Below are 26,989 nucleotides of genomic sequence, written 5' to 3'. Positions count from 1 at the left end.
TGTAACTTTTTTTTAAAAGACCCAGTGCCATAAAAGAGCTCTCTCAAAACAGTCAGAAGCCCATCCTCACTGTATTGACAAAAAACACTTAACACAATTACTGCGGTATATCTCAATACCAGTTCAATTCAATTCCATTTATTTGTATTTATATACGGATTAAACAATGTGGGTTATCACACTGTCTTTAAGGTCAATTTTACTGTCCTCCAAGGACTAAGCATCCTCTGAATTTTATCCATTTGTTGTTGCACAGTGAAACAACAGTTCTTAGTGGAGCACTGACCCAATTAACCGTGTAAGACCCACACAGGAATAACCAGTACATGGATGCTGGAGCTAACCTAGTTTCTGCAGAGATTAGCCCAAATGAAGTGCACCTCTCTCCAGCCTCTGTAGACCATGGCATGCATTGTGTATGAAGCCTGCTGCATGTGAGTGATGTAATGTACCTCTCCCCTGTTCCTCAGGCGGGAAATTGTCTTTGTGCCTTGTGCATAATGGTACGCGACTGAAAAGCAACCATGAAGCCTTTTAACTGCTTCCCATTATCTGAGTCCAGAGCCCTGTCGCTCCCTCTGCTCCCCATTACAGAACATACAGTATATTCACGTCAAAAGAAACCACAGGCGCTGGAGTTAGAACAGACGGGGTCCCTTTAACTCTTAATAAGAACACTTCATAACACCAACCACTGCCATTTGCTCAAAGTACCTCGATATTACACTGTTCTTTTAGAGTCAATCTACAAAAGAACAAAAGAGCCTATTCAGGAAATGATTTACTGTACTTTTCGGACTTTTAGCTGCAACTTTTTTCCCACTCTTTGAACCCTATGGCCGATACAACAATGCGTCTAATTTATAGATTTGACTGGCTAACGGCCACCGGGGCGTACTCTAGCAGGAAGCGCAAGCGTTTGACACACTGTGGAAGAAGATGTCAGTGGACAGTAGAAACACTGTGTTTTTGATATTTATATTAAGCTTCAAAACGCTGTATGGTTTATTACAGTCAGACTCATATTCACAGAGAAATTAGTCCAATTAGTCCCACGGCGCAGCAGTGGGCCGCGGGCGCGCCACGAGCCCCCCGGTTCAAAAAACAACTGGCGTGTCACTATCGTGTACTATATTTTTGTGTAAATATCTCATGTTGCCTGCAGTTTATTGACAGGTGCGGCCCGTATATGTACAATTTGCGCAGCTTTTATTCTGGAGCGCTGTATAGCCCGAAAAGTACGGTAGCTAGTGCATGGAAGAAGTTACAGGCTTGGAGTCTAACTAATCTTTGACAAGTGTTTCAATGCAAAGGAAATGTGGTCAAATGTAAAGAATCAGTGCACTTATGACGGTGAACAGTAGTGTAATTAAAAGGGAAAATATTATGGATTATTTGTATTGTTATTGGCCTTTAAATGTGCTCTTACCTTTAGTACCTTTAGTTTGGGATCTCATGTTTTAGAACTAAAACATATTTTCCCGGCCGGGCACAGCCGGAAGGAGCAACGTGGGGCCGCCCTCCCGTGGGCCCACCACCCGCAGGAGGATCCATAAGGGGCCGGTGCAGAGAGATCTGGGCGGCAGTCGACGGCAGGGGCCTCGGCGACCAGATCTCCAGACACAGAGACTAACTCTGGGGACATGGAATGTCACCTCGCTGGGGGGGAAAGAGCCTGAGCTTGTGCGGGAGGTTGAGCGATACCGACTAGATATAGTCGGCCTCACTTCCACGCACAGTTTGGGCTCTGGAACCCATCTCCTCGAGAGGGGCTGGACGCTCCACTTCTCTGGTGTTGCCCGCGGGGAGAGGCGGCGGGCTGGTGTGGGCTTGCTTATAGCCCCTCAGCTCAGCCGCCACGTGTTGGAGTTTACCCCAGTGAACGAGAGGGTCACGTCCCTCCGCCTTCGGGTGGGGGATAGGTCCCTCACTGTTGTGGCGGCCTACGGGCCGAACAGCTGTGCAGAGTACCCGGCCTTCTTGGAGTCCTTGGGAGGAGTACTGGACAGTGCACCAACCGGGGACTCCGTTGTTCTACTGGGGGACTTCAACGCCCACGTGGGCAATGACAGTGACACCTGGGGAGGTATGATCGGGAAGAACGGCTTCCCTGATCTGAACCCGAGCGGTGTTCAGTTATTGGACTTCTGTGCAAGCCACGGATTGTCCATAACGAACACCATGTTCAAGCACAAGGGTGTTCATCAGTGCACATGGCACCAGGACACCCTAGGCCGGAGGTCAATGATCGACTTTGTTGTCCTGTCATCTGACCTCTGGCCGCGTGTCTTGGACACTCGGGTGAAGAGAGGGGCAGAGTTGTCAACCGATCACCACCTGGTGGTGAGTTGGATCCGCTGGCGGAGGAGGAAGCCAGACAGACTTGGCAGACCCAAGCGCATTGTGAGGGTCTGTTGGGAACGTCTTGTGGAGCCCTCTGTCAGTAGGGTATTCAACTCGCACCTCCGGGAGAGCTTCTCCCATGTCCCGGGGGAGGTTGGGGACATTGAGTCCGAGTGGACCATGTTCTCCGCCTCCATTGTTGATGCAGCTGCTCGGAGCTGTGGTCGCAAGGTCTCCGGTGCCTGTCGTGGCGGCAACCCCCGAACCCGGTGGTGGACACCGGAAGTAAGGGATGCCGTCAGACTGAAGAAGGAGGCCTATCAGGCCACTCTGGCTTGTAGGTCTCCGGAGGTCATCGACAGGTATCGGCAGGCCAAGCGAGCCGCGGCTCGTGCTGTCGCAGAGGCAAAAACCCCGGCCTGGGAGGAGTTTGGGGAGGCCATGGAAGAGGACTATCGGTCGGCACCAAAGAAATTCTGGCAAACCGTCCGGCGCCTCAGGAGGGGGAAGCAGTGCCTCACCAACACCGTTTACGGTGCGGGTGGAGGCCTGCTGACCTCGACTGGGGATGTCGTCGGACGGTGGAAGGAATACTTTGAGGATCTCCTTAATCCCTCAGTCACGTCTTCCGAAGAGGAAGTAGAGACCGGGGACTCAGAGGCTGGCTCATCCATCACCCAAGCTGAAGTCACTGAGGTTGTTCGCAAACTCCTCGGTGGCAGGGCTCCGGGGGTGGATGAGATCCGCCCTGAGTACCTAAAGTATCTGGATGTTGTAGGACTGTCTTGGTTGACACGTCTCTGCAATATCGCGTGGCGGTCGGGGACCGTGCCTCTGGACTGGCAGACGGGGGTGGTGGTCCCTCTGTTTAAGAAGGGGGAACGGAGGGTGTGTTCCAACTACAGAGGGATCACACTCCTCAGCCTCCCGGGTAAGGTCTATTCCAAGGTACTGGAGAGGAGAATCCGACCGATAGTCGAACCTCGGATTCAGGAGGAGCAGAGTGGTTTTCGTCCCGGTCGTGGAACACTGGACCAGCTCTATACCCTCCATCGGGTGCTCGAGGGTTCATGGGAGTTTGTCCAACCAGTCCACATGTGCTTTGTGGATCTGGAGAAGGCTTTCGACCGTGTCCCTCGGGGTGTCCTTTGGGGGGTGCTCCGGGAAACCCGGACCTGCAACATGCACTGGGACGGTTTGCAGCAGAGTGTGAAGCGGCTGGGATGAGAATCAAGCACCTCCAAATCCGAGGCCATGGTTCTCGACCGGAAAAAGGTGGTTTGCCCTCTTCAGGTGGGTGGGGTGTCCTTGCCCCAAGTGGAGGGGTTCAAGTATCTCGGGGTCTTGTTCACGAGTGAGGGAAGGATGGAGCGTGAGATCGACAGGCGGATCGGTGCAGCGGCTACAGTGATGCAGTCGCTGCATCGGACCGTTGTGGTAAAGAGGGAGCTGAGCCGAAAGGCAAATCTCTCGATTTACCGGTCGGTCTATGTTCCTACCCTCACCTATGGTCATGAGCTTTGGGTAGTGACCGAAAGAACAAGATCGCGGATACAAGCGGTCGAAATGAGGGCGCTCCCTTAGAGATAAGGTGAGGAGCTCGGCCACACGGGGGGAGCTCGGAGTAGAGCCGCTGCTCCTCCATGTCGAGAGGAGCCAGCTGAGGTGGCTCGGGCATCTGTTCCGGATGCCTCCTGGGCGCCTCCCTGTGAGGTGTTTCAGGCATGTCCCACCGGGAAGAGGCCCCGGGGAAGACCCAGGACACGCTGGAGAGACTATGTCTCTCGGCTGGCCTGGGAACGCCTCGGGATCCCCCCGGAGGAGTTGGAGGAAGTGTCTGGGGAGAGGAAGTCTGGAAGTAAATGGTCACATTTATATAGCGCTTTTCTACCGTCAAGGTACTCACCGCTGTAGCGCTTTACATCAAGGAACCAATCACCCATTCACACACACATTCACACCCCAAATGTTCGCAGACACTGGGGGGCGAGTTGGGTTAAGTGTCTTGCCCAAGGACACAACGGCAGTATTCACATGAGGCAGCTGCGATTGCACCGCCAACCTGCGGGCCAGTGGATCTGACCGCTCTGACCGAGCGGGGAGTCAAACCGCCGACCTTTGGATCAGAAGACGAGCACTCTACCACTGAGCTACTGCCGCCCTAGTCCCTGCTCAGACTGCTGCCTCCGCGACCCGGCCCCGGATAAGCGGCAGAAAATGGATGGATGGATGGAACATATTTTCAACAAGCAAAATTACACTGGCTCTCTGCCTTGCAGATAGCACCACCACTCAACAGTTTAAATACAGCATGCACTCATGAACTTACTGTTTACTTCCTGGTCTCAGCACACAGTTGCACTGATCATGATAAGGCAACAAAAAGTCACAGAATGAGTCTGGAGTTTAATTTATGGACTTAAAATCAGCAGAGCCATGTCACGTCAGTTATCGAGTAAACGTCAGTCATCGCGGAGCTGCAGAGAAGACTGTTTTTCACACTCTTGGGGAGAGGATTTTCTAACTAGATTTTCTCAAACTTGCGCAAATGAAGCTAAATGCAACTCCAGGGATATTTTGACGAAGGTTAAAAGCTCAAAAAAGACAATTTTGCATAATATGTGCCCTTTAAAACAATATTTTTTATACACATACATATCATTAACATCCTTCCTGTTTCACGAGGGCCAAAGTTCGAATATACTTGTATCTATGCATATTTGGGTAAAAAAATGCAAATAATTATAAATCCATACCCAGATACAAATTTATATAGAAATATTAGAATTAATTTGAATGAAGTACTTTGTGTAACACTACAAGTATTTCTGTAGACATGCAACTACTTTGTCAAAGAGGAAAAAACACTCATGAGGGATTAGTCTCTAGTGTAGGTGGCATAATAATGACTAACTGAAGTAAAGGCAGATTCAGTGGCAAAGAAAGTGACTGCACAAGTTTTAATTGGATTGGACATTGACAGTGTTGTGCCAGAGTGAATAGATGCACTGCTGCTGCTGTTGCAGAGTGGTTTGTGAAGTATTTTCTTTTCCACTTCAGCGGTCTCATTCTACAAGCCAGCTGTCACTGATATTGTGTGCACGGGTATTTTAACTCCACCAACACTTGTGTTTCATAAATAAGAGATACTATTATGGACTATACTAACACATATAAGCATTTTATACTGGAAGTGGACAATACCAGCGAAAGACCTCAACCCTGAGACTTCACTTGACCTGGTACTTTAAAGTGTATCATCAAAGAGTCTTTGAATTTAATTTTCATATTTTAATTAATCAGTATAGACAATAGCAACACTGAAATTGAAAGGAAAAAAATAATCAAAATGTGGCCAGTATATTATTGTTTGGTCCCAACGGAAATGAATTACTGAAGATAAGAAAAGTAGAAAACGCGTTTTAATAATCTGCATTATTTCAGAGAGAGCACTAAGGCCATTGTCCTGGGTGCACTCCCACTGCTTAAGGCGCTTGGGCAGACTACACTGGCAATGAACTCAAGTTTACTGCAAACTGTTTGTAGGGCCTTTTCAAGCTAGCAATAATCTATTTCACAAGTAACTAATACAATATTAGTAAGGGCAGTGGTAACTAAGTGTAAGTGTAACAAGTATCTTGATTTAGTGGACATGGTGTCGTAGATAGACAAAAGTCAAATAAAGAAAAAACATGGATCTTATCACACATGGAAAGAACAATACCTGGCTAAACTACCTTTCAATTCTCACAAAGCAGTTCTTGTTCTAAATGTGGTCTCTCCAAGTGGCTCAAATTGGTTCCACTTTGAAAGAATTTAAATCTGGTTACTTAATTTCATGGTGAGATTTACTGATTGTCAAGCTCAGAAGTGTTCTTTGTTAGCTCACTGGCCTCTGCATTACTGCGAGTCTAACCAGAGCAGCTAACCCACTGTGCTAACTACTATATACTTGAGATTTTCACAGTGGAATAAAGAGGTGCAATTCCATCCGAGCGGTGCACTGCCCCTGTGGAGAGCAGACTGCTGACACCTCTGTCCCTCTATCGCGTCAGCAACTGCAACTTTTAGTACATTTCCTGACCAGTAAAGAAACTCTGCCCACTGACCCATCCTTCGCAGTTTGGTATCAGTTTTTAAGAAGACTTTGTTGTTGTCATAGCAACGAGATGAAGGGAAACGGCCCTATTCATATATAGACTTAAGATGTCCTCAAGGAGCAGAAGTGAGGCATTTATTCAATAAGTGGCTCTATACTTCCTATTGGAAATGCAGAGTGAGTGAGTTCAAAGGCCAAATAGTGTGGGAATTGTATAAACATCAATACGGTTGGTGCTTCAACGGACCAGACAAATTAATTAAATTAAAACTAGAAAACTAAAAAAAACAAAATTAATGCGGATAAGGTTAATAAAGTTAAGAAGCAAATTAAATTATAGATTATTTACAATGGGACTTTGGCACCATTAGCTAAACGTTTCAATTTACAATGAACAAAATGTAAAATAATGATCTATTTATGTTTGTATGTATGAATTATTAGGTTCTAGATAAAAGCATAATATGAATACAAGCACAGAATGAAATCACTCCAGGGGACTTGAGACTTTTTCCATTTTCTGTCCCTAGTCATATGCTTTTTCATTTTCCTCTTTAGTCAGCCCCTCTCACCTGCTTAGGAGCAATGATTGCATTTGTACTGTCATTTTTCTCTCTATCCAAAACCTCTACCTACAAGTGATGGACGAGGAGTAGAAGTGACTCTCACAGAGCTGTCTCTTTTCTGTATCCATCACTGGCGACCACCAGGACATGCTCGTCTCATCACTCTATCCACTTAACCCCGGCATCTTAGCCACTCGTTTATAGAGAAAACATAATCTTTCTGAGGCACACCTGACAGTGCCTGAATTAAGTGTACCGGAGAAAAGAAGGACATCATTTAGATATTGAATAGTCATTGATTCATGGCTTAACGGTTTTTATTTGACATTTGCCAAAAGCATGAATTCTCATTCAAGCAGAGTGGGTTTAAGCTCAGCTAGGTTAATCAGTACTGGGTTGTTTTCAAAGCTCCACTCGAACAAGGCTTAAGCCAAAGCTTTCATAATTGTCCCTATCAAAAGTAATGTTTTTATTAAACTTGCTTTCAACCAACCAACTTAATGTCCCTCAGTTTGTAGAAAATGCAACAGAATACTTTTAATAAGTGACACAAAAACTAGTCTTGGTAGAAATTTAGACAATGAATAATATATTTAAAACACTACATTACAATTATGTAAAGCTAAGGTTGTCTTAGAGACAGTAATGTAAATGTTCATTAATATTTAATTTAATGTGTGAGGTGTAGCGTCCCAACAGGAGCAGCAGAATGGTCTAATAAACAGTAGGTAATGTGTCTTAATGAGGGGCCAGAAACAGTTGTGTTGTGTGGCTCACCATCACTCTCTCTTATCTATTTTCTGTCTCAGCAGAGAGGAATGAAATAATCACCATCAATCTTCAGCTAAACATAATGTGTACAGTGTAGGAACTGTGTGTGAGGCCTTTCCTACTGATAAGTAATCTCAGATGATAGCCACAACAATGCATTCAGGTGTCTCTATCTATGTGCTCGTAGCCTTTCAATCAGCACGTGCGGGAGTCTTTTTGCCTTTTGCTCAAAACGGGTTTTATGGGTCTTGGTACAGATGTGCTACTTTTTCCGCAGTACCGTAATTGTCTGAAATGTGTCACTTTAATACAGCTTGATGGTGTTTAATGGCCGATAATAGAACAGTGTGTGTTGAACGAGGTCATCTCGCTCATCACACCGGATCCATTTTGTTAGTAATGTTCTCACATGGTGCCCTTGGAGGCTGTCCGCTTTGTGTTAAAGTACTGTACACACAACACACTGGATCTTGTTTAAAAATCTGAACGGTTTGTAAGTTGTGCTGTGGGCAATTAAATTTGATTTTGATGAATCGAAAACCAGGGCGACAGTCTAAAAACACAAGAAAGCTCTGAGTAAATTCTTACATCTCACTTACACTAACTCCACTGCGGTCCGTTTTTGGTGAACGCCATGCAAATTAATGTGGAGAACCCTTGTCTAACCAGACCGATGCAGAGTCCGACCGATTCTTTCCGTAAACCTGCGTAACTTTCGGACCCGCGCCCACAGTGCTCTGAGGTCAGTGTAATAGGCTGCATTGATTTTAATCACATTCTAAGTGATGCGAGGCACTAGTCAGGTTTTCCCAGCGGTGTTGGGCACATCAGAATCTATTATGGATGGGGTAAGATCTCATGCCACAAGATCTCGCAAGATAAAATTGCACACATGAGTCTAAGAGTCTATGGTTGTGTGCTGCTTATAAGTATCTAGTGACCACTGAACATCCTCTTTTACATGTTACTGGTGAAGAGACAAGATAAATTACCGATCATGTAATAAACCTTTTAAGCACTTTAATATGGGGGTTGGCTTCACCAATCATTTGTATGTGAAGGAACGTTTGGATTGGATGAAAGTCCGGGCAGCACCAGTGTTCAGTCAAGTGGTCGTGTCTGAGCAACGGCCAGCGATGGAGAATTTCACGTCCATTGAAGACTAAAGGTTGTGTTCACGTTGTAGAATGTGATTATGTCACAATGCCAGAATGCGGCGTTTGCTAACAGGAACCAGAAAATATTATCACATTTCTCCTGTGCTGGCTTCTTCCCTGTCAGGTTCAGGATTGATTTTAAGATATTGTTGATGGTTTTCAAATGTTTGAATGGGCTGGTTCCTCCCCATCTTTCAGAGCTTTTGTCTGTCCATGTTCCTACTAGAGCATTGAGATGATCAAATCTGATGACCTTGGATGTTCCGAGGTCACGGTTAAAAACCAGAGCGCTTTTGCAGTGGCGGGTCCCAGACTCTGGAATAGTCTTCCTATGGGCATTAGAACAGCACAATCGCTGAATATTTTTAAATCTTTGTTATTTACTTACTAGAGCTGAAAACCAAAGGGACCAGATCAGAAGATATGAGTAACAGTCACTTTGACCCCTAAAGAAAGCTCAAAGTAACAATTCTCCACTGCAATTTGGAGACTCTGTAATCTGATGTAATCTGATGCCCCCATCTGTGCCACGACTACTTCTGAGCACGTACAGAGAAAAAGAGATAATACAGCGGTAAGTCGGGTATTGAGGGCACAAGGAGTAAAAATACTTTAAATTATTTCTGTAACTTTAGGAAATTTTGAAAAACAATGACAATGTAAATTGGAACGAACGGCCAAAGAACAAAATTATATCTAAAGATAAGAAAAACTTGGAGAAAATTCACAAAAGTTGAACTTTTGGTACAATATGTAACTTTTCTGTTGGAGTGTTTTTGCCTGTGATCCAGAATACACAGTCGACAATAGACTGCGCTCACGGTCCATAATTTAATGACGTCATAATCTCTGAAGGTGAACAAGTGCCTGTTTTGAAAGTGTTTTGAGTGAGTCTGGCCACCCGCCCTCTGTCACGACTCAAACAAAACCATGAAAACTGATTAGTTCATTTACGTGACACATGTGAAACAGAGGAGCTCATTGGTCATTTGTCATTTACAACTAAATCAAATTTCTCTCACCTCAGATTAACAGAGATTCTGCAGAAATCTGTTGTTTTCAGTCCCTATGATACTTTATTGCCTTTCTTTCCCCTCAAAAACAAACAAACAAACAACAAACAAACACGGTAAACAACCGTGTTTGTTTGTTTGGCTAATTCACCTGTCAGCCACGCCCATCTGAACTCGCAGAGGTCAAACTTGTGATCAGACTGATATAAATACAGATATTATTCTGGACTTTCCAAGCAAGGAATGTTCCACAGTATGGCATTAAATGTGCTGTTTCTATTACAGGGTTTTTATTTATTTATGTTAAAAAACACCTTGAAAATGCATGCATTCCCTTGAGGGGGTGGGTCGCCGTCTCACTTTTAGTTTAATGAATAGGCCAAGAGATTATGACCATAAAGTCAAAACGATTGCAAACTGTTACAGCGTTTCAAGAAATCACAATTTAAAATACAGACTACAATGTTGTGATGTTGTATTTACTGAAGACTACAATATTTGACCACTGACATAGAAGCCAGTCCATGGCCAGACGAGCAGCACTAACAACATGAATAGACGAGACTTTATTGGAAAGAGCTTTTGCTCAATTGTAGACAAAGTAGACACGACATAGGAAGGAACACCAAATGATGTTTAAAAAAGACTGTTTCTTTGCTGTGTAAAGTGGGGCAGAGCTTGACACTTGTCCGCGAGTAAAATATGTTTGAAAGAAAGTACACAACAACTGCTCACTGGTCTTTAACCCGGAGAAACAAATACAAAACATGTATCATACTATACAATATATATTCAACTGTTACAACCAGTGCAATATTATTGCACTGGTTGTAACAGTTGAATATTGAGTATATTGTATAGTAAAAACAAATGTAAAGGTCTGGGAAAAGTGCTGGATAAAACAAAGACTGATTTGCATGTTTATCTTGAAATGAAATGTATGCACTTTAATTGTTAATTTGTGTATGTTTTCTGTGTCTACAAATAAACCTAAATCATTTACAGGAGCATTTTCACACATTTATTATTGATTACCAATATTGTGTAAATGATTTCTAATAGTAAATTAGACAGTCCAAAAAATCTCATTTTTTCTTGATATCGCATGCCCTCAATAAAAGAATTGCCTCATAAATTTGGGATTAAACGAGACGATGACGTCTCAATGGAGCAAAAATATAACATCTTCAACTCGAATGTGGTTGAGATCTCATTATTCAGTTTGTGCCCGAATTTGTGCCGTCATAAGCAAAAATCAGGATAAATCAATGTAATGTTAAGAGCTGCAGAGAGTAACAGATGTTGAACAGGATTTCAGCTGCAGCACAAAATGGCCTGCCTCTGAAGCGCTCATTTGTGTCCATAGAAGCAGCAGTGATCCTCACCTGAACAGTGTGATTAACTTTATTCAAACAAATAAACAGATCATTCATGATATTTACAATTCAAACCATGAGATATTAGCAGCAAAGAAACCACTCTTTTTAGGACTCCTGATAAAAATAGTAAACACTGGTTGTTTTGTCTAGGAAGTGTGTTTGGCACATAAGTAAAAGTACAGATTCACAGGGGGGGATTATCCAAGCACAAGTATGTCATGGAAAAACTTATGTCATGGTAATTAAAAGTATTTAATTACCTTTTTTATAAACATTTAAAAAAAAAGTATCTTAGACAGATTTTAAGAACCATCAAACTTTCAAAAGTGGTGATCTGCATAATTTTTTTTTAAATAGCTGATTTTTGTTGTGCTTGTGTTGGCCCTGCGACGAGTGGCCCACTGTCCAGGGTGTGCCCCGCCTAAGGCCCAAAGTCACTGGGCTAGGCTCCAGTCACCTGCGACCCCGAAAGGGAACAAGTGGTAGAAAATGAAATGAAAATGGCATGTGGTGATTTTTGTTCAACAGAAAGGACAATAAATGTTTTTATTTGTATATTTATTTAAAGTCGGGACATTAAACTCAAACTATGGATGTACTAAAAATAACACCTCAACAGTATAGAAAAGTACTCTTCAATTTTTGGTCCAGTTAAATGTCGAAAGTAAGTTTATAACTCCAGCGCTTGTGAAGAACTAAAACACTGTGACACAAGCAGAGTTGGGAGGGAGTCTGAGGAAGTGAAGAGGTGTCTAAGTTTGGTGTCATGGCAACAGCAAGCCCCACAGGAGAGATGTTGTAACCATGGGCAACAGGTTACACTCAAATGCCAACATAGTAGAGTTTTGCCTTTGGGAGCAGGCACATCTTCTGGTCCCCCATGCCCCGGTTTATTCAAAGTCGACACAACATATATACCGTATTTTCCGGACTATAAATCGCACCTTTTTTCATAGTTTTGGCCGGGGTGCGACTTAAACTTATATTTATACTTATACTCCGGAGTGACTTATATGTGATATTATTGTTATTTTCACACTTGAAACCGCTTTTCATACTCCAGTGCACTTCCTCTAACTCCTCCGGGGGGATCCCGAGGCGTTCCCAGGCCAGCCGAGAGACATAGTCTCTCCAGCGTGTCCTGGGTCTTCCCCGGGGCCTCTTCCCGGTGGGACATGCCTGAAACACCTCACAGGGAGGCGCCCAGGAGGCATCCGGAACAGATGCCCGAGCCACCTCAGCTGGCTCCTCTCGACATGGAGGAGCAGCGGCTCTACTCCGAGCTCCCCCCGTGTGGCCGAGCTCCTCACCTTATCTCTAAGGGAGCGCCCTCATTTCGACCGCTTGTATCCGCGATCTTGTTCTTTCGGTCACTACCCAAAGCTCATGACCATAGGTGAGGGTAGGAACGTAGACCGACCGGTAAATCGAGAGCTTTGCCTTTCGGCTCAGCTCCCTCTTCACCACAACAGTCCGATGCAGCGACTGCATCACTGCAGCCGCTGCACCGATCCGCCTGTCGATCTCACGCTCCATCCTTCCCTCACTCGTGAACAAGACCCCGAGATACAGCGAGGTGACATTCCATGTCCCCAGAGTTAGTCTCTGTGTCTGGAGATCTGGTCGCCGAGGCCCCTGCCGTCGACTGCCGCCGAGATCTCTCTGCACCGGCCCCTTATGGATCCTCCTGCGGGTGGTGGGCCCACGGGAGGGCGGCCCCACGTCGCTCCTTCGGGCTGTGCCCGGCCGGGCCCCGTGGGGTAAGACCCGGCCACCAGGCGCTCGCCATCGAGCACCCATCCCAGGCCTGGCTCCAGGATGGGGCCCCGTGACGCCGATCCGGGCGACGTAAACGGCCTTGTTCTTTTACTCATCATAGGGGGCTTCTGAACCGATCTTTGTCTGACCCGTCACCTAGGACCTGTTTGCCTTGGGAGACCCTACCAGGGGCTTGAAGCCCCCAACAACATAGCTCCCGGGATCATTCGAGCGCTCAAACCCCTCCACCACGTTAAGGTGTCGGTTCAAGGAGAGGTATATTATTTTTATTATTTTATTTTTATCTTTATTTTTATCTTTTTTATTTTTTTCCTCCATTCCCTATTAAGATGTGAGAGGAGTTTTGTTAAGAGTTTTTTGTTTTGTTTATAAGAGTTCTTCTATTAATTGTGTTTTTTTTAACTTCCTATAAGTTATCTGTCCTTTCCCCCTGTATCTACTGCGTTGTAACACCGAAATTTCCCCATGTGTGGACAATAAAGGATTATCTTATCTTATCTTATAAATACTTTAAAATCCTCCCAAATAATGAGTCGACTAATCAAAATGTTGGTTGACCAAGACACCATCGATTGATTAATTGACTAAATGACTACGGTCTTAATTAAAGGTCAACAGTCCTACAAAATACACTTGGTGCCTAAATAAAAAAAATGGTACACTAAACTGACTAAAGTTATTGAAAACACTGACTCTGTACACTGGGACACGCCCATGGCGGCTCTAGTGTTAATTATGGAGCATGTAAATGTCATGCTGAAGTGGTCCTGGTGTGTTCAGGTTCTTAGTAACAGACCCCTGCACACACACAGCCAGTCACAGAGCTCTAAGTGGCAGCTCCTGACCGCAGCTCATTAGAACAACCTCGCTCTTCCTCTCCAATGTGAATCTCATAAAAGAACAAACAAGTGCTTGTATGTCTTTGTTTATGCCAATCATCTGCAGCCATCGCCACAGAAATCCCAGGGCTGTTTGAAGTTAAAAGTAAACAGTAAAAAAAAAAAAGAGCAAATTTACATAGTGCTTTTCTACCGTTAATGCTCTCAATGCGCTTTGCATCAAGGAACCAGTCACCCATTCACACACATAATCACACACCAGTGTTCACAGACACTGGGGGCGAGGCGAGTTAACACAACGGTAGTATTCACCTGAGGCAGCTGCAATCGCACCGCCAACCTGTGGGTCAGTGGATCTGACCGCTCTACCCCTGAAGTGCGTGTCCGCTCGCCTCCACAGCTGGAAAAGGTGCTCAGGCCGCTGACTCACACCCAGATAATAGACCTCACCACTCTTCCAAACATATTCCACAGCACTTCTTTAATTGTTGTTTCTGTCAAAAACACACTCCAGAGACAATACCAGGCCATGTTTCAAAAAGTGATACTATTTTTACAGCAAATTATTGCCATAAATAAGTATTTTCATAGTGTTACAGAAACATTTGTTGGGATTAAAGCTGCTGTATGCTGAGATTCAAATTTTAGGAGGGATTTGATTCAACAAAAAGGTAGAACATTAGAGATTGATTTAAAAAGCAATCAAAAATATATTTTTTAGTCTTACTTTGACTTTTTGAGCCACGTTTGAGTTTTATTTGTTACATTTAATGTTGTGTTCAGGTTTTCCTCGGCTGCTTGTGTTTCCGAGGGGTCACAATTGATATGAATTCATGTGCTCTTATCTTGGAAAGTTGGTATTTTGAGTTCACCAATAATAAACCAAAAATATAATAACGTTTAGTCAAAGAATGATTAACAACAGTTGACATCAAGCAACTTTTGACCAGATTTCTTGATTTCCTTGATTTATTTTCCTGACTTTTGTGAGCTGTCATGTGCATTTTTCAGCTCAAAAAAGCTTTTTCCTGTGTTCTCCAGGACCACATAAGCGCAGCATTAGTACAAAAATGTAGATTTAAAAAAATGATGGTAATATTTTATGCACTTTTTATCACTATCAATCAAGACACATGAAAACATTTGAGAGGATCCATACAAACGACTCTATGATAACACTTAAATGACAAATTAAACCTATAACACCTACACATTTTTCTGTTCTAAGCAGTTTGGTATTGATCTGTACAATTCCCAACTATTATTCACACTCCACACAGGGATTTCTCTGCTGCTTTAACACAGTCTGCAGTTTACTTTGGATGCCCTTGACTCACATTCTTCTTTTGCATAACCCCTTATTTCACACAACACTCTTAGCAAATAGACCCTGGTTTAATTTGATTGGGGCTTTTTGATTTCATTTGTTCTGATGCCTTTGTGCGTTTGCATCTGTTTGAATAAACGAGTGGTTGGAAAGGTCACAACTGTGGATCGATGATTGCTTCTCACACCTGCGCAGCTTTACAGCCTGAATATGGCTGCACTAATTACAAAGAGGCTTCAGTCCCTCATCTCTTCAGTACACACTCATTTCCTTGCCCTTTTACTTCTAGTTTGGTCTTTTCACATTTTGTCAATCAATACTGACACAGGGGTTATTGTGAGAGGTGCGATATATATATATATATATATATATATAGAGATATATATATATATATATATATATATATATATATATATATATATATATATATATATATATATATATATATATATATATATATATATATATATATATATATATATATGAGAACACAATGTTGTCCGACATTGTTTCTTTGGGAATCTTTGTGTTGAGGATTTAGAGGCATCATCACTGACAATATGCACATCTTATGACAGTCTTTCTGTGTCAGACAAATAAGTCATATTATGGAAGGATTATCCGGGTATGTGAGGATTCGTGAACTATAAAGTTGAAATGAGACAAGAGGAACATGCCAACTGGCCCTACGTCCCACCAGCAGCTCAGCTCAGTCTCAGAAAAGCTGCCAAATCCGGCAGAAGCCAAAGCCCCACCACTGCATTGAGGACCGGAGTAAAGTATGGTGCAATGTTCAAGCCTCTGCAGAGGAGTGAGGAGGGATATCAGCACACTAAGACAGTTTCTATACTTTATGCATCATAAACACATAAGGTGACCTCTCTTGCCATGTATCAAACAGGTTAACAGTTTGCCCTAATGTTTGGATTTGACTGACTCGTAATAACTGCTCCACTCTATCAAATTAAATCTCAAAGGACAAAAAACATAACAGATATGAACTATTAACAGTACATTTTCTTGCAGATTGACATTCAAAACCAAGAGTTCAAAATGTGCCACTGATCTTTCAATGTGTATCAGCCAGTCAAAAGGGGTTTTGTAGCATAAAGACATAAAACGCCAGCGGGAAAAGGACAAACCTTCAGTGCACAGAACCAGGTGAATCCGCAAAAGCCGTCTTAAACCTCACCCTTTGATCCAAATCCAGGCCAAGATCCTCTATAGACCTCAATCCCATTTAGTCCCTTTCCCCTGCACCTTCTTTCACCTCAACACAGAGAACTTTATTATCTGCCATGCTTGTTTTTGTTTGATAATATCTACATGACGAAAACAATGACATCATGACTTAATTATCGGAATCTACTGGGACTCTATTGTCACTGGTTTTAAGAACGTCCCAAAACAGAAACCTGTGTAGGTCAAATATCAGCTCTGCTTGAATCACGTGGATAAAAACCCATGCAGCCTTCATTCTTCCCTTCTAAAACTCTGGTCCTGGTCCTGTCAGCAGTGTCCCTGGATGTGCTGGATGTGCTGTGCTCTGGGGCTTGTTAGCGCTGTTGTCAGTGATTAAAGACTGCAGGTAATTAGATACACACGACACAGTTGTGACTGTCAGGCTGCAGAGTCAGACAGGGAGAGGAACACTGGGACAGAAATACTGCTAATAAAGTACCAGATGGAGCTCAAGCGTATATCAGATCATGCGGCGCTCGTCAGTGAGGAGTGGACCGCTGCAGAGGATTTAGTTTGGATCAAATTATCAGCCGAGAGTCAAATGAGCAGGAGACGAGTACAAAAGTAAAATTTACTATACTTAAGTAACATTTTTAATTATCTGCATTTTACACTGGATATTTTTTACTTCACTGCATTTGAGAGGTAGTTTCCCACTTTTCCTGGTTTGGTCCTGGTTTGAGCCCAGTTTAGTTCTGATGTACCTTGAGTGTAACCATGAGTTCAAATAAAAACTAGTTCCAACTGTTTGGGAATAGATGTTCTTTATTGTGGTTGACTTTAATACATTCGGTGCTTTTAGTGACTCCAAGATGCAGGAGACCAGACACATTTTTTCTTTAGAAATATATGTGGCATAGTTAGGCCAAGAAGAAAAAATTGTGTGTTTCCGGTAACCCGACCGACCTGGATTTAAATATAAAGGAAACTCGACCTTAAACATTTTATCGCATATTTACTGGCTGTATGTTTCGAGAATGTCAAATTGTGAGAGCGAATCCAAAAGCTGCAGGAAAAAATCATCTGTGGGGATCGTAAGATATGAAAATCGACGCACTTTTGTGCCAAACGTTATTAGTGTGACAATAAGAACAAGTGGCCTCTTTCTCTATTATTATAATAGATAATTATTATTATAATATATTATTATAATAGATAATAGAGAAAGAGGCCACTTGTTCTGATCAGACCCAAATCAAGGAAACAACTGAATGCACAACGAGGAAACTGAATTTGACAAACTCATTTGCGTACTACTAAGCTGTTTTTTCAACCCACAATGGCGGAAGGAGGAAAGTATAGATTTGGTCAAGGATATAATTATAATGCCTTTCTCAAGACGAACTTTTCAAGAAAAGTTAAGACATTGTAAGGAGAGGTCGTCCGACGCCGACGCTGCAAAGCCAGAGTGAGTGATCCGACCACAGCGCAACAGAGCGGTAATTAATAAAATGTTGTCTGCTAATGGCTCTTGTCCTGTGGTTGGACTAGTATAGATGTAGAGAACTATTTTATTCAATATCTACATACCAATAAGGCCACTTCAATGCAAAGCGCTCACTTCTGAGAAAAGAAAACAAACATCTGCAAAACCTGTGCAAGGATTTAAAAAAATAAAAAAACAAAAAAAATACGACCTACCAACCTAGATTTTTTTTTCAATGTTACCGGAAACACACTTTTTTTTTTTGGCCTTAGGACTTTTAGACTGGATATTTAAGAGGTGAACATGCAGCGTGCACCATGTTCACCTCTGCTGCTGCTTCCCTCATCCACGCCTGAATGATTTATAATAAACCAAATGCAGATTATTCAACATAATATATATGGTGTATCATTATTTTACATTTTGGACATGTGAAATTGCAAAGTTGCTCTAAAAGTTGAAAACCCTGGTGTTGATTTCCACCTGCCCCTTCATGGTACTGAGCAGCAGATCCAAAAGTGGCTTTGCATCACCATTGAATCCTACGAGTGTCACAGTCTAAGAAAAACAAAATAATAGCACAAAGTTCAGAGCAGTGTGGGGGGTAGGGGAAAACAGGAATTTTCAGAGTAATGGTGTCTTTATTGCAGTACAAATAAAGATTACTCAAACATGCCTGGATCCCAAAAAATACCATTTCAAGTGGGTCAATGAAAAGGGAGACCACTAAATAAACAAGTGGTACATTTTCTTATTGGTCTAGTTTCAGTGTTTTCTTGTAATGCAATTGTGGATAACTGTTGGATAACACAGACAATCCACCAGAGGCACAAACATGTCTCCTGGTCAGTATGCAGCATCATAATGACAAAAGACTTGCTCACACAGCTGATTATCTACGTCATGGCATTCTCATCTGTAGTAGAATCCTCCTTGTCGACGTCTTGGTCATCATACATGACAAAGTCTGCATATTTCAAGCCCCTGTCGAATCCCCTTGCGACCAGTATTTGTTGGTTTAACTCCACTTCGTTTGAATTCTCGGATGCTCGGTTGGCACTCAGCGTCACAGAATAGCGATCAATCTCCTCTTTTTCAACTACCAAGTCCACTAGCACATTCTTAAAACCATCAACTTATTCTTAATTCTCGCTCTTTTTCCTCGCTTCGACCGATCTATCACTGGCACACTGAACACACATGTTGTCGTCGCCATTTAAATTGATTCTGCCAGTGACCCGCAGTGACCGCCAGGCGTCCTAGACAGGGCTTGTGCGCATGCTCCACGGCCCACGCTGACATATGACCCCGGAACAAAACCATACAAGGAAGCCGGTCTCTTAGAAGGAAGAACACAATCGCATTCACCCACAAGAGAAGAATAACTAACGCGGACATTACATACGAGATTGGACAAAGCTGTACGACTATCCATCTTGCTGTTGTTCGGAAATGCGCATGACAGTTGTTTATATGTGACGCAAAAGGTCAACCGGAATGGGGAGTTGTATTAGTCCACTGAAAGGACGCATATCGCCACCTAGTGTTAGGAGGACGACACGTTCTAGTCAGGAATTCGACTTTCTCGTCTGCATATACTTGGACAAGGACAGAGCTTGCCCAAGACGTCAAAACCAAATGTTATAAAAAACTTTTTTTTTCGTTTGCATGTTAACACACTGAATGGTTGTCGCGACATTTTCGGCTTTAAAATATTTCTAGTGAGTTCCAGTGATACAAAATGATTCAACACACCGCTTTTTTGAAAACAGTCGGTGAGTCGGTGAGATATTAGACAAAAAAATATATTTGGCATCATTTTGACAAAGTTGCTGATTTTTTTTTTCCAGTCAGACATATTTTTTTCTCTGCCTCAGGTAAACACTTCCAATGCACTGTGGTCTGAAAACACCGTTCACACGGCTATCACGGTCAACTGGAAAAGTGATAATGCAACTAACAGTGAATGTTATGTTCTATGTGCTGCTCCCTTTCACTGGTGATGTCTTATTTGTCTTTCTAACACACTGGTGTCACATTACTTGTATGTGCATTAGTTATAGAAGCCTAATACGACCACATGGCTGCATGGACTGCCTGGATCTTCACCTGCTTCAGGCGTGCGGGCCAGGCCCGCATTGTAAGCTCTGAATATGAAGACACAAGTAAATTAAACCTCAATTGCTGCCCCATGGTCACAGACACAATCAGGGAATTTATTCTCTCTCTCCTCACTCTGCTTGCCTGTCGCCCGCCCTGGTACACACTTAGCAGACCTCCTCTCTCCTGCACCTCTTTTTAACAATTGGCTGCTCTGGCTCTGGCCGTTAGCATCTCCCTCTCCCACTCATTAAAGCGCTTTCCTGGTCTTCTCCCAAGAGAGAGTCTGATAAAAATAGCTCCTTCTTCTGTGTGAGCTTCTTCTCTGTGTTCCTTACATCAAATAGCAGTAACAGCTTTTCTCCATAATCACCATCTCAGCATAGTCTCCACTGATCCTGCCTGGTGTCACCTGGCTGAGCGTTACGGGCTCCTTTAAAGTCATTTTGCATTTTGCACAGATGATGCCTAAACCCAAACTTTCATACTTTAGTTGACATTGTTTGTGATTAAAGAAGAACGGCTCCAATTTAGAGATGATTGAGATCATTAAAATGCAGTTTGAGCTTGCTTGGGTAGTAAGTAGTAAGTAGTGTTGTTAGTTGTTGTAGAGTTGTTAAGGAAATCACTTGATGTTCATCTGCCTTGGCCACAACCATTGGTGACTCCACCTTTGGCCTATTCACACAAAGTGAAACAACCCATCATTTCTATTCTTTCTTATATCTCAAACGTAGCAAAAATGGTTTGAGAAAGTAGTTCAACAAGAGATCTTCAAATGATTTCTGTGCTTTGCTTGTGACAAACTGAATGATGGAGAACACAATGTAGTCCAGACTGGTTGTCCTACAGCACATTGCAATTAAAGGAATAATAGAGGATTTTTTGCCAATTTGAGAACTCAAGCGACTGTTAGTCCCTTTTTTAAAAAAGCGCATGCCCACCCTCCTGTTCTTTCCAAGAGGCCACCTACCATTAAACCTCATGCAGAAGCCCGCATCAGCCCCGCTGCTACACGTGCGTTTGTTTATTAGCATGACGGATCGCATCGCATGTTTTGTTTCCGCAGATTTCCGTCTCTCCTGAGCTCAAACACAGTCTTTCTCTGTCGTCAGTTTTTAACTGTACACTGAAGGAACTCGCTAAACACACACCGGCATAACATCCACGCATGCGCAGCCATGGAAACAATCTGCTATGCTGGGAACGAGGCTGCAGGTGTGCAGTAGGACGCAGGGAATGATTGACATGTGGGAGAACTACTCGGCTGTCCACGCCACGAGGAAATGAGACTCAGATTGCACGCCAAAAATCTTCTATTATTCCTTTAACATAAGTGTGACCAAATGTAGCGTTGTCACTATTTAGTTAGCGGTCAGTGGACGTGGATTGGTAAGTAGATAGTTAGATAAATATTTGATAATGGTCAGTAATGGGACAGAGAGGAAATCTTACCTTATTGAACATCTTTGGAAGTCCCTGGGATGCTTAAATATGTACTTTTGGGTTGGAGTATTTGGATCTACTCTTTGACCGGGTATTTTCACAAGGGAGCTGCAGGGATGAGTTCTATCACCAAAATTACTTAGTTCTGCTTTTAAGTTGATTTTGCATCCCCTTTAAGATCTAATGACCTAAAGAAAATAATATTTCTGGTTGCATTCTATAGCCTTTTTTTAATTATCGTTGTAGTATCATGTATCGGTATCAAGTATCAGGCTAATGTTAGTACTGTGACTACATTACACTACAGTAACATGTTTTATATTGGCTCTTAAGCCAAAGTGAGTGAAATGAAACACAGGCACAAACTCATAAAATACACTCCTTATCAGTTAAATGGTTTGTGCAGTGAAGGAGATGAGTGGGCAAGGATGAAGGGAGACATGAAGTGTATTGAAAACTAAACAAAGGAGGCACAAAATAGTTCTCAAACTTTTCAAAACATGGCTAAATACAGACAGCAGACCACCTTTTGCCTTCAGAGCTGTTGAATCAATGCTGCGCAATCACAGACTGTCAGGTGAGGATTTTTTAATAAAAGAAGACAAACTCTAGTTATTTCTGCGATATAGTTATAATCTATGACGCGTGTGGTTCGTTATTTAATATTTAAAATTGTATAGTATATAAAACAACAACAACAAGATTCATAAGATAATTTCCGCCCTTTTGCGATAAGTCACCGTAAACGTCATAACAATAAAGCACCGCACTGCCAGACCAGACCATGCTGACGGCATGAGCTGCAGTTCATGGTTGCAAGAATGATACGTGTTTCAATAACAGCAATAATATAGGAGCATAAATAGGCTAAATTACAGACAGTCACGCAAAGGGACAGAGGCGGGACAAAGGCTGGACAGAGGAGAGACAGAGGCTGGACAGAGGCTGGCCAGAGGCTGGACAGAGGCTGGACAGAGGCTGGACGGAGGAGGGACAGATGCTGGACAGAGGCGGGACAGAGGCGGGACAGAGGCTGGCCAGAGGAGGTACAGAGGTTGGACAGAGGCGGGAAAGAGGAAGGCCAGAGGAGGGACAGAGGGGGGCAGAGGCTGGACAGAGGAGGGACAGAGGAGGTACAGAGGTTGGACAGAGGCGGGAAAGAGGAGGGACAGAGGAGGGACAGAGGGGGGCAGAGGCTGGACAGAGGAGGGACAGAGGGGGACAGAGGGGGCAGAGGCTAGACAGAGGAGGGACAGAGGAGGGACAGAGGCTGGACAGAGGAGGGACAGAGGGGGACAGAGGGGGCAGAGGCTGGACAGAGGAGGGACAGAGGCTGGACAGAGGAGGGACAGAGGGGGACAGAGGGGACAGAGGAGGGACAGAGGAGGGACAGAGGCTGGACAGAGGAGGGACAGAGGGGGACAGAGGGGGCAGAGGCTGGACAGAGGAGGGACAGAGGGGGACAGAGGGGGCAGAGGCTGGACAGAGGAGGGACAGAGGCTGGACAGAGGAGGGACAGAGGGGGACAGAGGGGGCAGAGGCTGGACAGAGGAGGGACAGAGGGGGACAGAGGGGGCAGAGGCTGGACAGAGGAGGGACAGAGGAGGGACAGAGGCTGGACAGAGGCTGGACAGAGGAGGGACAGAGGGGGACAGAGGGGGCAGAGGCTGGACAGAGGAGGTACAGAGGAGGGACAGAACGCTTATTCTGCATAGAAAAGCCCGTTTTCTGTTGCTAAAAACAAGTCCGTCTCGTGTAATGTGTGCACATTTCCCAAAACATCTCTAGGCAAGGCCCTGCCCCCCCAAACGGGCACTCTCCACACGTTGAGAAGCTCTGGTCTATCTACAAAAAATACGACACAATACCCTTAAAGACATAAAAGTGAGTGTGCTATGGACTCAATAATTGAGCGTCTGCTTATGATGTTATAAAGCAGACACTATATGTTCTTTCACCGATTTCAACAAGCTATACCTCTTTACGATCGCTTTCACCGTCTTAGGGGTGCTATTGCGTTTGACATTTTTACATACCAGAATATTTTACAGTATTTGAAATATATTGCTAATGCTAATGATAATGCTTAGCATTAGCATTAGCGTCTCTCCAGGGAGGAGGGGGTGCAGCCGGGTCACCGAGGCTCTCTCTCCCTTTCTCCCTGCTCAGGTCTGCGTTCAGCACGCTCTTGCAATTTGTCAGGACAAACAACTATTTGAGTCGCAAACCACGCAATCATCGACTGTGAATTACTGAGCGTCATTGGTATTTTTTTTATTTATTTTTATTTAATATGGACAATGTTTTAAGTGTTATAGCAGAATATGTTAATTTTCAACACCGCAAAACGCAGCAGAAAACATGGACGGGCGGGAAGGTGGCCGCGCGGTAAGGCTGAATATTTTTCTACAAATGTTGAAAATTTTCAACAACACATGTAGTACTCTGACACACGTTTCACACATGCAGTACTTTCACACAAATGCAGTACCTTTTCCACAAATTAGGCACATTACACTTCTTTACACAAGTAAACCACATGTTGTTGTGGTTGTTGTTGTTGTTTTATGGCAGCTGGTATCCAAGTGTTACATTGCAGCCAGACTTTCTTCTTCAGACTGTATTGTGTTTCAAAGCCCATGAGTTCAAAGCACGTTAGAACATCCTCTTCGTCCTCATCCTCAGCACGTTCTTCTACACACCCCAACTCTTTAACTAACTAAACTACAAAGTCTGGCGGTAATGCAACACTTGGATGCCAACCGCCATAAAACAACAACAACAACAACAACAACAACACTCGGATGTCAACCGCCTGGCGGTAATGCAACAATTGGATGCCAACCGCCATAAAACAACAACAACAACAACACTCGGATGTCAACCGCCTGGCGGTAATGCAACAATTGGAAAAACAACTGTGAGGTGACCTTGCTCAACACCCGGTCTGGAGAGACGGGAGATGGCGGAGGAGAGTGGATCGGGGATGGAAGACGTTCTGGACGGCGTGGAGGAGCAGCCTTTTCTGCCTGCACGTGCCCGGAAACGTAAAAAGTCCCTTAGCTCGTCCGAGGGTTCTGGGAATGAGCAGCAGGATGAAGCTGAAGCTATTGATATCCGGGGTGAGAGCAGAGACTGTAAGGTGATCATAAAGCTTGCACAGGATAGTGCATCCTTTAAGGAGTGGAATTCAGTGGCATTGTCAAAGAGCCTAACTGTAGCTGTGGGAGTGATCAAGAGTGCGAGTGTCCTTAGAGATGGCTCGCTGCTGGTCGTGTGCAAGGACGCGGCTCGGCAACGGAAGGCGATTGGAACTAAACGTCTGGGTGGAAAGGACATTCTTGTGTCTGATGCTGAAAGAAACACGGTCAGAGGAGTTATCGTAGGTGTCCCTACGGCGACGTCTGTGGATGAAGTTAAGGAGAATTTGACTGGAGTTACGGTGGTGGACGCTAGGCGTTTGAAGGTGACCCGGTTTGGGGTAAGATGTGACAGCTTGTCGGTAATGGTAACACTTGAAGGGAGGTGCCTGCCTAGTAAGGTGTTCATTGGGTACATGTGCTATAGCGTCAGGCCGTATGTTCCGCCGCCCCTGCGTTGCTTTAAGTGCCAGCGCTTTGGGCATATTGCAGCGGTCTGTAGAGGGAGGCAAAGATGTGGTAAATGTGCAGGAGATCATGAGTATGGGAAGTGTGACGTGGGTGCAAAACTGAAGTGCTGTAACTGTGGGGAAGAACATAGCTCTGCCTACGGGGGATGCAGGTTTAGCAAAAGAGCTGCTGAGGTGCAGAAAATAAAGGTCTCTCAAGATATATCCTATGCAGATGCAGTCAAGAAAGTTTCAAGTAACGAGTTTAGAGTAAATACAGAGAGAGGAGCCAGCGCTGCTCCCAGCCAGGGCGAAATGAGAAAGGCCAGCGTGGCTCCCAAGAAGTGTGAAGGTTTCAAGAGTGAAGGTCCCAAGTGTGCAGGTTCCAGAATTAATGAGAATACCCTGGTTGTGGATAGAGAGGATTTTGTACTCTTTATGGTGGATGTTGTAAACTGTGCTGCTCAGACTCAAAGCAGAACTGAAAGGATCAGGATCATTGCTAAAGCTGCAGGGAGATTCCTTGGAACAAAGGAGCTTGATTGGGCAGATATAGAAAACAGGCTAAAGGCGCTAAATGGGAGTCGGAGTGATGGGGGTCTGCTTGTGGGGAGTCAGAGTGATCAGAGTGACGAGATGGGGGTGGGGGTGGTCTCCTGTCCTCGCCCAGTCTCGTAGACGCACGGCTACCAAGCAGCGACATCAGTGGACATATTAAAGCCTATAGAATGAAGCCTGAAGAATAAAGCTGTACGGTGGAAGCACCGAACGTCAAAGAAGGAGAGGAAGATGAAGAAGAGTCTCCCTGGAATAAAGCCGGTTGGTCTCTGAAACAACAACTATTCTAGTCACAAAGACATATCATGACCTCATGGGCTTTGTAACACCAAAGCAATGGAAGGAGTACTTTTACGGACTACGACAGTCTGAGGAATAAAGTCTGGCGGTAATGCAACAATTGGATGCCAACCGCCATAAAACAACAACAACAACAACAATCTTGCCCCTGGGGGCGTGGTACCGGGCCGTGTGGATCCACGCAGCAACCTCCATTTTATTTGAGTTCGGGCCGAGCCGGTCGCGTCTATGTCCCATGTGTGACTTTCATCGATGTTCAGGGGGTCAAAAATGCCAGAGTATGAACATAAAAAATAGGAATAAGAAACATGGGGAAGAACAATAGACTCGAGCATTCCTTGGAAGAAACATTCCATTCCATGGCTCGAGCCTAACAAGGATAGAGTCTTTACTACACACATGTAGTACTTTTCCGCAAGAATGCAGACACTCGCAATGCACATTATCTAGTTATAGTGGTCTGGTCAGCGCTCCAACGCTCATTGATTCTGCAGATGTCCATGATATTTGTGGTATGTTTATCCATGCATTCCTCTGATTGGCTAATCTAGTTTGCCAATCACACCCCTCTGAATTCGGGGAGATAATTATGAATTATTATATAATATAAGAGACCAGACTACACGAGTCAACACTGGAGTGCTTGTTTTTCAATTAGGCTCAAGCTGGTGAAGCCCCAACAATAATCCATTATCAACACATGAGGAAGTCCCTGAGTACCACCAGAGGGAGCCCACAGAGTACCAGTGGTGTAAGGACTACAGTTTGAGAAACACTCGATTATTTATGTTATAATAAATTAACTTACCGTCTTTGTCAGCTCTTCTGAATATCTGTAATGAGAATCAGAAATAATGGAATTATAACAAGTTGAAATCAAGCTTTGTAAATCAGTCAAGCCAGAAAAGCACAGCCAATGGTTTTGTTAGCTAAGTGCTAATATTTGGCTCGATCTCTATGAGGAAAGTCAGTCATCAAAAGTTCAGAATGGAAAACGAAAATAGGCTTTCACTATGTCACAACTTAATAAATTAATACCAATATTAATCTTCTTA

The 26,989-nt window shown here is 43.9% G+C and overlaps 1 protein-coding gene across 2 annotated transcripts in view; it reads right to left on the bottom strand.

Annotated features, from left to right (window-relative positions):
* necab2 (N-terminal EF-hand calcium binding protein 2) overlaps positions 1-26,989 on the bottom strand; it is a 115,711-nt gene that overhangs the window by 85,951 nt on the left and 2,771 nt on the right. For both annotated transcript variants that reach the window (XM_072435151.1, XM_072435150.1), the window contains exon 2: positions 26,743-26,767. In XM_072435151.1, coding sequence (XP_072291252.1) covers positions 26,743-26,767 — 25 coding nt within the window. The remainder of the gene's footprint in view (positions 1-26,742; positions 26,768-26,989) is intronic.

Source organism: Eucyclogobius newberryi, unplaced genomic scaffold (genome assembly GCF_026437365.1).
Source record: "Eucyclogobius newberryi isolate DKJ021-1_F unplaced genomic scaffold, fEucNew1.0.hap1 SCAF_7, whole genome shotgun sequence".
In the NCBI taxonomy this organism is placed as follows: Eukaryota; Metazoa; Chordata; class Actinopteri; order Gobiiformes; family Gobiidae; genus Eucyclogobius; species Eucyclogobius newberryi.
The sequence above is the reverse complement of the archived record's forward strand: the minus strand, read 5'-3'. Positions and strand labels throughout refer to the sequence as shown.